Here is a 13983-nt window from a genome sequence, read left to right as displayed (position 1 = left end):
AGCTAAACTCAACACGTCACCCAATGATGAGGGAAAATCTTCACTGTTGCAGTACTTAGGAAAATGTAACTGGCAGTAAAGTAAGAGTTTAATCTTTTGTTTGAGGTCAGTGTGGTCCTTCAGAAAGAAACAGAATGTTGTTGGGCCAACAGAAACAAACGTTAAACATGTCTTTAATTTCCACAATTTATCCTCACTCACAAATGTGACTTTCTGCCATTTAAGAACGGCAAAAACATACTTCAAAGTACGGCTGCACCAAAGTAAAATTTTTCCTTTTCCAATCCAAAGTCCTGATCCAGTAACCAGGTGTGTGATTATTACTGTGTTTAATGGTATCTGCAGCTAAACCAATGCCAGAATGCCACAATAAAGTGTTTTTGGAGAAAGTAAGAATGTTAACGTTAAATATTTCTGTGATGATGCAGAATTTTCCAACATTCTGTCTGCAGCGCTCCAGGACAGGAGTCAAAGCTGTGACTCTGCAGTCTAATTTTAACAAGGTTTTTATTTTTATTTATCAAAGTCTTACATTTGGCAGTGACACCATTTGGCTGCTCCGTGTAACTATCGACGCAAACATCACCAGGAGTGCTTCAAACATCGCTGCCAAATGACTGAAACAAAGCGTGTCAGCTCCACACTGTCATTTATCAATTAAGTACAAATAATTACTTAACCTGGCATCTATGTTTCTGGGCACAAACTAATAAACTAATACTTGGTCTGGGTTTACTTGTCGAATCAAGTGTGGGTGTTGCCCTGCGATGATGAGCGGGTCGCTTCATAAATTCTTTGGCAGAGTGCGTTGGTGTGCGTTAGTGGAATCCGATGCGTAAGGCTTTGTTCTTAACCATGGTAAACTTGCTAACAAACACCCTGGCAGAAGCAGGAACAACAAGGTAGCGGTAAGACTTGGTGATAGGGGGCGGCGCCTCAGCGAGCGTCACCATTGGCTGCTGTTGGAGTGAGGCAGCAGATGGGGAAAGAAACTGGGAGGCTCGAGTCACGTAGTCCACCAGGCGCTGGTACTGCTGCTCCGAGAGGCGCTCACGAACGCCGTCGGCCTGAGGGAGAGAAAATGTGCACAATTAACTTCTCAAAGGTGCCAAAAGAGGGCGCAAAGGTTTCAGCGCATCACAACACTTCTATAAGTAATTCAAATTTGTGCTTGAGCTGAAAGTCAAGATTTGAATTTCTGAAATATGTGACAAGCAAAAATATGTGAGAAAGCAAAGTTTAAACTATTAAACAATTACGGTGAATTGGTTATCGGATAAACAGTACATTTTAACCTAAAGATGCTAACAGCACTAGCAGCAACACTTTGGCCTCCATAAAAACCTCCCCACAAGAGGGGATTTGGGATTAGTATTGCAGCTCCAAACCACATGAGGGCGCACACTCCTGCGACGTTGCAGCTTAAAGTAAACATGAGCTATGTGTGGTGTTGAAGCGAGTGTGCAGAGCTAACCTCAGGGTCGCTGGCGACCGTCTGCTGCTGTAAAGTGAGGATGAGCTGGTTCCGCTCTGCAGGATCCTGCTGACACTCCACCTGCAAACAACAGCACGGTTCTGTTTTACTGACTGTCTGCACACACTGGACAGTGCTGAGTGTGTGTATGTGTGGGGTCAAGAATCCATATACTTCTGGCTTTTCCTACAAAAAATTGAGGGACTGTATGTAAAAATGGCTGTAATTCCTTAATGGTTAATGTGATATTTTAGTACAAACCCTTGAATTAAAGCTGAAAGTCTGTACCACATCTTAATTGTTTTTGTTTGTTGTTGTTGTTGTTATTAACTCCAATGTGTTGACTTAGATGCAAAGTTGCAAAAAATAAAATAAACACCCCTAAATCCACTGTCCAAATACTTGTGGACCTGACTATATTTTTTGCCTGAATCCAAAGGTGCCAGTACACTTCAAAATGTGTAAGATAAAGAGATGAGAGAACAGCTGGTGATCAACAACTTCTTTAAACGATCATGTATCGTTTCTCGAACTTATAGCACCAGAAATGCTACAGCGCCGCTAAAAATGACTTTCAGTAGCTGGTGTTGAAGTTTTTAACCTTTTTTAAACCCTGGAAAAGAAATAATAACTATGTTCCACTTTAAGTTATAACTCTGAGGATTAGTTTGATTAACCTTACCCAGGAAAGCTGTCACGGTTTGCTAATGCTAGTGCTAGCATGCTAGCTACATTTCACTCATGCTAAGCAAAGAAAAAAAAGGTGCAGTGCTACACGTGGACTCCCCCACATGATAACTGATCACATCTGGGTGCTAAACACCACAAACTGAGGCTGGAGCGGTAAAATGTTCTGCTTCCTCTGAAGAACAGACACCTTTTAAAAACTGGATACATTTTGTTTTTCCTTTTACAGTTTTATGAACCTGTTTGAAGAACTTTAACTCTTTGTGGTCGCGGCAGCGGTCAGTTACCTCAGTGATGGGAAATGCCTGCTGCTGGGTGTCCTCACTGAGACTGACCACAAACAGAACCTCTGAGGTCAGCAGCAGGCAGCCGGCGTGTTCTTGACCTGACCCGCTCACAATGGTCACGTCCAGTGCCATGTGCAGCTCCGGGCGTCCTAAAGACTGGAGCATCTTCCTGCAGACAGGAAGCAGGATGTTCTTAAAGTTATGTGGGCAAAAATCATAACCAACTTAAAGAAGCAATTCAGTTTTTTAAATGTCTGACGGCTCAAATCACCTTTGATAATGGCATCATCAGAGAGAAATTCAAAACAGAAAAGGAAACAAGTCAGGCACATGTACGCGTATGCTCTAAAGGAAATCAAACTGTTTTCCTGAGTCCTAAAGTTGTGCAGTATAGTTTTTAACATGTTATTGCCGGTTACATTTACTCAGTATTACAGTTGTACTGGGACTGTGTCCCATGTGCTCAGTTTGTGGTTATAACAGGCTCCATATAGGAAAAACAAACACTGAGCAGGCCGTATTTCTTCAGATGTTTCACGTAAACTGTAAGTTGGTCTTGTCAAGAGAAACAGCTGTCTGTCCGTACAGCAAAACCTTCCGTGTCAAAAAATTCCGTAAAAGAACCATGAAACTTTATAAATTTGAAATTTTTATATATATTAATACTAGGAGGTCAAAGCTAAAAAAAGAAAAAAAAAATCATACATTTCTTTTTCCCCCACACTTTGTGTAATGACTTTTTCAAAAATGAGATAAACAACAAACTGCAGACATAAACAACAGCCCTCCCTCCCACCCTCAACAATAAAAGATTATCAGCAAGGGATTAAAAAGAAAATAATTATAACAATAATAATAATAGTAATAAAAATAAAACCACATATAAAATAAAATTGTAAATCCAGTCTCCATGAAATCAAGCAAAAAGAGTAAGTAGTCATAGATCAAATCAAATCAATTTTATTTATATAGCGCCAAATCACAACAAACAGTTGCCCCAAGGCGCTTTATATTGTAAGGCAAAGCCATACAATAATTACGGAAAAACCCCAACGGTCAAAACGACCCCCTGTGAGCAAGCACTTGGCGACAGTGGGAAGGAAAAACTCCCTTTTAATAGGAAGAAACCTCCAGCAGAACCAGGCTCAGGGAGGGGCAGTCTCCTGCTGGGACTGGTTGGGGCTGAGGGAGAGAACCAGGAAAAAGACATGCTGTGGAGGGGGAGCAGAGATCAGTCACTAATGATTAAATGCATTAAATGCATTAAATGCATGCAGTGGTGCATACAGAGCAAAAAGAGAAAGAAACACTCAGTGCATCATGGGAACCCCCCAGCAGTCTAAGTCTATAGCAGCATAACTAAGGGATGGTTCAGGGTCACCTGATCCAGCCCTAACTATAAGCTTTAGCAAAAAGGAAAGTTTTAAGCCTAATCTTAAAAGTAGAGAGGGTGTCTGTCTCCCTGATCCGAATTGGGAGCTGGTTCCAGAGGAGAGGAGCCTGAAAGCTGAAGGCTCTGCCTCCCATTCTACTTTTACAAACCCTAGGAACTACAAGTAAGCTTGCAGTCTGAGAGCGAAGCGCTCTATTGGGGTGATATGGTACTATGAGGTCCCTAAGATGGGACCTGATTATTCAAAACCTTATAAGTAAGAAGAAGAATTTTAAATTCTATTCTAGAATTAACAGGAAGTCAATGAAGAGAAGCCAATATGGGTGAGATATGCTCTCTCTTTCTAGTCCCTGTCAGCACTCTAGCTGCAGCATTTTGAATTAACTGAAGGCTTTTCAGGGAACTTTTAGGACAACCTGATAATAATGAATTACAATAGTCCAGCCTAGAGGAAATAAATGCATGAATTAGTTTTTCAGCATCACTCTGAGACAAGACCTTTCTAATTTTAGAGATATTGCGTAAATGCAAAAAAGCAGTCCTACATATTTGTTTAATATGCGCATTGAATGACATATCCTGATCAAAAATGACTCCAAGATTTCTCACAGTATTACTAGAGGTCAGGGTAATGCCATCCATAGTAAGGATCTGGTTAGACACCATGTTTCTAAGATTTGTGGGGCCAAGTACAATAACTTCAGTTTGATCTGAGTTTAAAAGCAGGAAATTAGAGGTCATCCATGTCTTTATGTCTGTAAGACAATCCTGCAGTTTAGCTAATTGGTGTGTGTCCTCTGGCTTCATGGATAGATAAAGCTGGGTATCATCTGCATAACAATGAAAATTTAAGCAATGCTGTCTAATAATACTGCCTAAGGGAAGCATGTATAAAGTGAATAAAATTGGTCCTAGCACAGAACCTTGTGGAACAAATTGTAATCTATTAGATAAATATAATTCAAACCACCGCAGCGCAGTGCCTTTAATACCTATGGCAATGCTCTAATCTCTGTAATAAAATTTTATGGTCAACAGTATCAAAAGCAGCACTGAGGTCTAACAGAACAAGCACAGAGATGAGTCCACTGTCTGAGGCCATAAGAAGATCATTTGTAACCTTCACTAATGCTGTTTCTGTACTATGATGAATTCTAAACCCTGATTGAAACTCTTCAAATAGACCATTCCTCTGCAGATGATCAGTTAGCTGTTTTACAACTACCCTTTCAAGAATTTTTGAGAGAAAAGGAAGGTTGGAGATTGGCCTATAATTAGCTAAGATAGCTGGGTCAAGTGATGGCTTTTTAAGTAATGGTTTAATTACTGCCACCTTAAAAGCCTGTGGTACATAGCCAACTAATAAAGATAGATTGATCATATTTAAGATCGAAGCATTAATTAATGGTAGGGCTTCCTTGAGCAGCCTGGTAGGAATGGGGTCTAATAGACATGTTGATGGTTTGGAGGAAGTAACTAATGAAAATAACTCAGACAGAACAATCGGAGAGAAAGAGTCTAACCAAATACCGGCATCACTGAAAGCAGCCAAAGAGAACGATATGTCTTTGGGATGGTTATGAGTAATTTTTTCTCTAATAGTTAAAATTTTATTAGCAAAGAAAGTCATGAAGTCATTACTAGTTAAAGTTAAAGGAATACTCGGCTCAATAGAGCTCTGACTCTTTGTCAGCCTGGCTACAGTGCTGAAAAGAAACCTGGGGTTCTTATTTTCTTCAATTAGTGATGAGTAGTAAGATGTCCTAGCTTTACGGAGGGCTTTTTTTTATAGAGCAACAGACTCTTTTTCCAGGCTAAGTGAAGATCTTCTAAATTAGTGAGATGCCATTTCCTCTCCAACTTACGGGTTATCTGCTTTAAGCTGCAAGTTTGTGAGTTATACCATGGAGTCAGGCACTTCTGATTTAAGGCTCTCTTTTTCAGAGGAGCTACAGCATCCAAAGTTGTCCTCAATGAGGACATAAAACTACTGACGAGATAATCTATCTCACTCACAGAGTTTAGGTAGCTACTCTGCCCTGTGTTGGTATATGGCATTGGAGAACATGAAGAAGGAATCATATCCTTAAACCTAGTTACAGCGCTTTCTGAAAGACTTCTACTGTAATGAAACTTATTCCCCACTGCTGGGTAGTCCATCAGAGTAAATGTAAATGTTATTAAGAAATGATCAGACAGAAGGGGGTTTTCAGGGAATACTGTTAAGTCTTCAATTTCCATACCATAAGTCAGAACAAGATCTAAGGTATGATTAAAGTGGTGGGTGGACTCATTTACATTTTGAGCAAAGCCAATCGAGTCTAACAATAGATTAAATGCAGCGTTGAGGCTGTCATTCTCAGCATCTGTGTGGATGTTAAAATCGCCCACTATAATTATCTTATCTGAGCTAAGCACTAAGTGAGACAAAAGGTCCGAAAATTCACAGAGAAAGTCACAGTAATGACCAGGTGGATACAATACCACAGTGAGCGCCAACCACCAGTAGAGGCCACATACACATTTGCACACACACACACACACACACACACACACACACACACACACACACACACACACACACACACACACACACACACACACACACATATATACAGTAGTGTTCAGAATAATAGTAGTGCTGTGACTAAAAGATTAATCCATGTTTTGAGTATATTTCTTATTGTTGCATGGGAAACGAGGTACCAGTAGATTCAGTAGATTCTCACAAATCCAACAAGACCAAGCATTCATGATATGCACACTCTTAAGGATATGAAATTTGGCTATTAGTAAAAAAAAAAGTAGAAAAGGGGGTGTTCAAAATAATAGTAGCATCTGCTGTTGACGCTACAAACTCAAAACTATTATGTTCAAACTGCTTTTTTAGCAATCCTGTGAATCACTAAACTAGTATTTAGTTGTATAACCACAGTTTTTCATGATTTGTTCACATGTTTAACAGAGGGACTTTGCGTGGGATCCTTTCAAATAAATTAGCTTCACACAGGTGTCTTCTAACTGTCACAGCACTTACAGGTAACTCCAGACTGTCTTTGATCATCTTGGAGCTGATCAGTGGGTGAGCCTTTGCCATTCTGGTTATTCTTCTATCCATTTTGATGGTTGTTTTCTGTTTTCTTCCACGCGTCTCTGGTTTTTTTGTCCATTGTAAAGCATTGGAGATCATTGTAGATGAACAGCCTATAATTTTTTGCACCTACATATAAGTTTTCCCCTCTCCAATCAACGTTTTAATCAAACTACGCTGTTCTTCTGAACAATGTCTTGAACGTCCCATTTTCCTCAGGCTTTCAAAGAGAAAAGCATGTTCAACAGGTGCTGGCTTCATCCTTAAATAGGGGACACCTGATTCACACCTGTTTCTGCCACAAAATTGATGAACTCACTGACTGAATGCCACACTACTATTATTGTGAACACCCCCTTTTCTACTTTTTTTTTTTTTACTAACAGCCCAATTTCATAGCCTTAAGAGTGTGCATATCATGAATGCTTGGTCTTGTTGGATTTGTGAGAATCTACTGAATCTACTGGTACTCAAAACCTGGATTAATCTTTTTAGTCACATAGCACTACTATTATTCTGAACACTATATATATATATATATATATATATATATATATATATATATATATATATTTGCATACCTATAAAACATAACATAAAAATATAAAAATAAATAAATGAATGTTAACTCATATTAGTTTAATTACAGTTGACAGGGCAAATCCCAGGCCTTCTTGGTATGATGATGGTGTTGGCACCAGTCCTTATCCAGTCACAGGCAGCTGTACATTTAGGTCATCCATAAAGTGGAATAAAGAAGTCCACATCTCATAAAATTCCTCAGCTTAACCTCTGACTATATAAGTCATTTTTTCTAACGCCAGATTGCAAGACATCTCCTTAATCCACTGACTTCAATTAGGTCCCTCAGTATCTTTACATTTTAAAGCAATCACGTGTTTGGCTTGCAACAGACAGAAACTGATAAGTTTACATTTCTTTAAATTTGCAGAGAAACCTTCAGGGTAAATATGGAGCAAACATTGAAACCACGAATAACACAATCCGTCAGTCTAGAGATCAGTTCGAGTACCTCTCTCCAGAACATCTGGAGTTTTTGACATTCCCACATGCAATGGAACAGAGTTCTAACTTCCTCTGTGCATTTGACACAATTATCAGGAATATCCAGATTAAAGCGGTGTAATTTAACTGGTGAAATATATGTCCTTAGCAACCATTTATACTGTAAGAGTTTGCCTCTGGTAAGTTTGGGTTTGGGCCAGAAGACATGTCTTCTCCCACACCTCTACCGAGATGTCCTGCTGTAGGTCATCTGCATGTTTTTCCATGCAGATAGATAGGAAAGGGAGTTGTCTTTAGAGTCTGCTAGTAATACTTCATAAAACATGTTCTGACTGTCTGTACACGCACTCGGGTTCATAATTATCTGGACAGTGCTGAGTGTGTGTATGTGTGTGGGGTCGCTTAGCCAGGGTCTTGCACAGTATTTTAGTGTCGCATGACATTTTGGGACTCTGGCATATCAGCAAGGATGGTCGCATTCCTCGCCTATCCTCTCCTCCTTTCTGTTCTCTATCTTTGCTCTGACTTTCAAAGTCCCAGCTTGACCAGACTGGTCTCCCTCCCTCCATCCCTATTAAACCCCCCCCCGTGTCTCTCCACTCCCCTCACCCTGGCTTCCTTCCTGCCACATCGAATGCAGCGCTGTTTTTACTGCTGCAGCCTTCAACCCCCCTAGCTGGGCGGCGCGGGGACCTCCTGCTGCAGCCTTCACCCACTTTGCCTCAATTTGGATGACGGACTGCTTCAAGTTCAGTGCACATAAACAATGTCAAATGTATATGTGCTGTCTTTAATTCTGATGTGTACCATTATTACGGTAAACAAGTAATAATTGTGGATTAATTGCTGTATCTTGTCTGAGGTAAATGGAGGGTTAACATAATTTCGTTGTTGTTGCACTTGTGTAATGACAATGACAATAAATCTCATCTCAACATGGACAACTGGCCTCTGTCACGTAAGTGTTTAACTGAGTTTTTCCCAATGGTAGACAGTGGGGGTTCCAGGGTGGTTTTACGTTCGGAGTAAACAAAACTCTTAATTTGAAAGTATTTTTAAAAAATGCTTCCTTGGAAGGTCATACCTCCCGACTAACTGTTGGAATGACTGATCAGAGTTCCTTTGTTATACAAATCTTTTATCTTGCTCAGTCCTCTGTCCTTAATCCCAAATCACATCGCTGTTATGTGTCGGACGCAGCTCGGAGAACCGACCAGCGTTTGAAGGACCCAGTATGAAATAAGCAGAGCACGGTACAAAGGCTAACTGAATTTAATACATAACAGTGAAAATGTAATAACAGAAAGGTGCGGCCTGGCGTGGTGCGCTCCCAGCAGCGCTAACGGTCCGGAGCCAGAAGCTGTTTCGGACCCAAGGACCCCGCCGACACCCCCCAGGTGGCCGCAACAACCGAGTCTGTGAAAGAAGGAACCATTATGTGAGTCCACACTCTACACACAGAACACTTAAAGGTGTACAAACAGCAAACACTTCCTGGCTTGATTACTGATCAGCTTCCCAACCTGCAGGCATGGAACATCCCGTTCACAAAACTCCACCGCAGTGGAAGCTGATACATGACTAACATACAGCTCAATACAATAAGGTGTGAGGGACACCACATTTACTGACTGTATAACTGTTAGTCACAAAATCCAACGTACCTCAGGAAGTGTGCTGACGAGCGTGAGACCTCACCCCCTCCTCTTTCACAGACCGTGCATCAAACCTGGACATTCTCAGCGTCCGCTGCTGATGAGATGGCTCCCAAGACGACGATCTCACCCGTCTGGTCACAAGGTCGAGTCTCTGGCAAATACACACTGTGCACTCCAGTCTTAAATGCCAACATGCTCCAATCCATCCAGATGCACCTCAGCTGTGAGTCCTGACGAGTCGCAGGTGATCAGGGTGAGGTCCTGACAGCCTCAGCAACACAGCCACTCAGTCCCAAATGCACGCCACCTGGGAGGAAAACAAAAAGACAAACAAACCGGCAGCCAGGCCCCCCCAGCCATATAACAATCGCCCTGGTTTAAAGTTATTTCCCCAAATAGGTGGGAAACATGAAAGTTTAGGAGTTTCATTCAAAAAAGTGTGGGCGTCATGCCAGATTGAGTATTTTAATTTGTGATGAGTACAGGCACAATGGAAGCTCCAGTGTGCTGTTTTCTATCCCTATCCAAGCTGGAACATCTGTAATACAAAAATAATACATGGCAGCCTGAAGTTGGGCTGCCCAGTAATAAAGTTTAAAGTTGGACAGTCTAAGACCTCCACGATCATATGGTAGGTAGAGGAGAGAGAGAGACGTAGCCCAGGGCGTTTATTGTTCCATATAAAAAAGGTGAAGCTTTTTTTAAGTGCAGAAAAGAAGGAGGCTGGTAGGGGAGAGGGACTGACTGGAACGATATAAAAATTTAGGTAGACTTGACATCTTAATAATATTAACATGTTCTATCATAGAGATAGGCATTGTGGTCTATTTCTCTAGAGTTTCTCCTACTTCTTTCACCAGGGGATCATAGTTGATTGGGATGATGTTTCCAATATCTGGGGCTGTTTAAATTTCTAAGTAAGTGGATCCTTCTGTGGCAATAGCAAACTGTGCATGGACCAGTGGACCCTCTTGCTCCTTTTTATTCAGCAATAATAACTTACTGCTGTTTATTTTATAACCAGAGAACTTCCCAAAAATCTCCAGAAGAAGACATAAGCACCTTTAATGAGGTTCCCAAATTCGTCAAAAACAAAACAGTATCATCCGCAAAGAGAGGCAAACGATGCTCCGCCCCGTTTATAGTTATGCCTGATATTTCAGCCACTGTTACGCTGAGCAGCATTGTGTGTAGCCCGACAACCAGCCTGAATTAGGCTGGACACCTATCTCTCTCTCCTAGCCTATGATTGGTTGGCGGCTGAGATGCTGACATCAGCGTCGGTCATTTTGGTCAAGTTTGGGGGTGTGGTGCAAGCGCTGCTCTCCTATTGGTCGTTTGCAAAAGGGATTCCCTGACCTCATTTTTCAAACTTTCCTGAACAGAAACGAACGCAACTGCATACTTACTTTTATGACAAAACTGCATGATCTTCTGAAGTAATGCACAGCACACAGTCTGTCAGCCTCAACTATCACACCATATTCATTATCGCGAGCAGCATCAGGTCAAGCAGGTGTCAGGTCACTAGGAGTGGGAATTCCCTACTCCGAAATGGCAGCCAGTGTCCGGCCCAATTCAGGCCGGTTGTCGGGCTATGCTGTGTGCACAAAAAGGCTGATGAAAGTGTAGAAGAAGAAACTGAAGAGTGAAACTGCTACGCTAAGTGCTAAGCATGTCGTCCTGCAGTTTGTATGGGTCTGTAAATGTTAATAAAGCCAGTTAATGAAACAAAGGCTGGATAGTTCATGACAACAACCAACCCCCTAAGTAAACAAAACTGTTGCGCATGGAGTCGTCTCGGCAATGGCACGTGTGAGGCTGTTATGCCTGTGAAAACAGTCGACTAAGGTAAGACAGCTAATCTACAAGTTTAGCCATCGATGTGAAACAGTGATTAGATAATGATGGGTGACTAACTGTAGTCCACTAAGTTTAGTTGACTGAAAGATTAGGTTTCTTTATGAAACCAGGCCCTGGCATGTAGATCTGCAAAGATTGAAAGGTTTTGATATTTGGTTGTTAGTTATAATCTCTACTACTGATTGGGGTATAATAATTGGATCCATTTTAGATACTTCTCCCCAAATCCAACTCTTTTAAGAATATCAAAAACATACCTCCATTCGATCCTGTCCAAAGCCTTTTCGGCATCCAGTGACAGGATCGCATGGTCCCTGGCATTTAGTTTAGCATACAGAGCATTTAACAACCTACCTGTGTTATGAAATGCTTGTGTGCCCTGCAAAAATCCATTTTGGTCATTAGCGATCAGATTGGGTATGACTTTTTCAACTCGCTTAGCCAGGGCCATGCATAGTATTTTAGTGTCTCATGACATTAAAGATATGGGGCGATAACATGCTCTTTCTGATGGGGATTAACCTGGTTTTAACAGAATAGAAATTATGGCAGACCTTAAGCGACAGAGGCAGTATTCCTTTTTCCGTAAGATTCATTGAACATCTCGAGGAGACGTGGTAGCAGTTTTCCTGAGAATTTCTTATATAATTCTGTAGGCAAGCCATCGGGCACTGGTGCCATCCCACTGCTCATACTTTTCAGAGCATCCCTGTCATTCTTCAATACATAAAGTTGAGAACTGAAGTTCTTCCAGAAACTCATTTTGTTCTCCTGAGCTCTCTGGGTATTCAGATTTACACAGTTCTTTGTAGCATTTTGTAAAGGCAGTGTTCATTTCAACTGGATCAAACTAATTTTTCCCATCTTCTAATTTAATAGAGTTGATGGCTCGATGTGGTTGTATCTTTTTTAATTCTCTATGCTAACAGTTTCCCAGCCTTTTCTCCCTGATGGTAATATGACTGCTTTAACCAGTAAATTGGAAGCTATCTTATTGGTAGTTACCTTGTTATATTGGGATTTCAATAAAAGAAGCTCGTGTTGTTTTCCCGGTATATCATTATTATAAAGTTCCTGTTCCAACTCACTGATTTTTTGTTCGAGAACGTACAGTTATGTATAATATACCTTGGATTTGTATTTTGTGTAACTTATGCCCCTTTAGTATGCTTTGAGTGTCTCCCATCTTGTTGAAACATTGGTTTGGTTGGTATTCATAGAGAAATATTCATCCATTTTTTTAAATTTAAACTACCATATGAAAGTATTGACGTGGATTCTGACGCAGAATTATCGTTTCACATTTGATGGATTGCTCCGCTCCCTGACCGCTACTGGAGCGATGATCCCTCATGGTAAGCCTCGCCGACTGAATTACCTACAGAAAAATAAACCGCACAAATGATGGAACTGGATTACAATGGGAATAACCCCCTTGTGTCTGATGATTTGCGGACATTCATGCTGTTATATGGTCGCAAATATGTGTTTTACCAGCTCTGCTAAATTTCCGCCGGGCTCTCGCGTTCCAATTGGTTGTCCCGCCCAACACGGATTTTCCAAAAAATAAACTAAAACGTTGCTGAAAAATGTACCAATCTGATCGTATTTCAAGCTAACACAGTCATTTTATTTTGCAATTTCAACCAAATAATTAAAAAAATAAGAAATATATTTCTCATTTTCTTCGTATCAAAGCGCAAACAGCAAAGACAACAGCAGCCAGCTGCTTTCAGTGCTCGGTGAAGCCACAGAACGCTGAAAGCAGAGATTAGAGCAGATAGAGACGCACTCCACTCTGACTTAAAGGGAACACAAAATCCTCCAGAAAAATGTTTCATAATCCAGAGTTGCTTCTGTGTCAGTAGATGCTGTAAATAAGATGTAAACTCAGATGTTTACAGCTTATTTCAGAGTTTAAAGGTTCCCTGTTTCCAAAAATGTGTGCATGTGCGTGCGTGTATGTGCATGCAGAGTGCAATGGTACCAAATGTATGGAACCAAATTTGCACTCTAAATGGAACCAAATTGCACTCTAAATGCAATGCAACACAAATAGGATGAATAATCCATGTCATGTGACATACAAAGCAGCAATCAAATAACAAGGATCCAGTCAGCCGTTATGTAAATTAATAATAACGCTATCCCACTGAAACATGTTGGGGAAAAAACTGTCATGACAGAAAAACTGTTTCACAGGATTAAAAAGGTACAGTGTGTCATTTTTGAACAAGAGCAAATGGTATATGCCCATTAAGTATGGTTTTTAACCTTTTCAACATTATTTATTTTATTAACTTTGACTTTGACAGAAACATTTAAAAAAGAACTTTGGTATTACAAATATTACAACATAAATGTCTTTTTTGTCTAATATTCTTTCTTTCAATGCATCTAAAACCACTCAAAATTAGTTCAAATAGGGCTTGCAATAATGTTTTAGATGTACAAAACCCTATAGCTTCAGGGGGCTCTGCCCCTTGACCCCCGGCTGTGAGTCG

At 40.7% G+C, this 13983-nt stretch overlaps 1 protein-coding gene across 1 annotated transcript in view; it reads right to left on the bottom strand.

The window, feature by feature from the left end:
* Positions 1-275: 275 nt before the first annotated feature.
* Positions 276-13983, bottom strand: part of LOC117513625 (vacuolar protein sorting-associated protein 13B-like) — a 1146044-nt gene continuing 1132336 nt past the window's right edge. Inside the window, 3 exon segments of the mRNA XM_034173849.1 lie at positions 276-1067; positions 1475-1555; positions 2449-2617. Coding sequence (XP_034029740.1) covers positions 819-1067; positions 1475-1555; positions 2449-2617 — 499 coding nt within the window. The 3' untranslated portion in view covers positions 276-818.

The sequence above is a fragment of the Thalassophryne amazonica genome, chromosome 7 (genome assembly GCF_902500255.1).
Source record: "Thalassophryne amazonica chromosome 7, fThaAma1.1, whole genome shotgun sequence".
Lineage (NCBI taxonomy): Eukaryota > Metazoa > Chordata > Actinopteri > Batrachoidiformes > Batrachoididae > Thalassophryne > Thalassophryne amazonica.
This window is presented reverse-complemented; position numbering and strand designations above follow the sequence as displayed.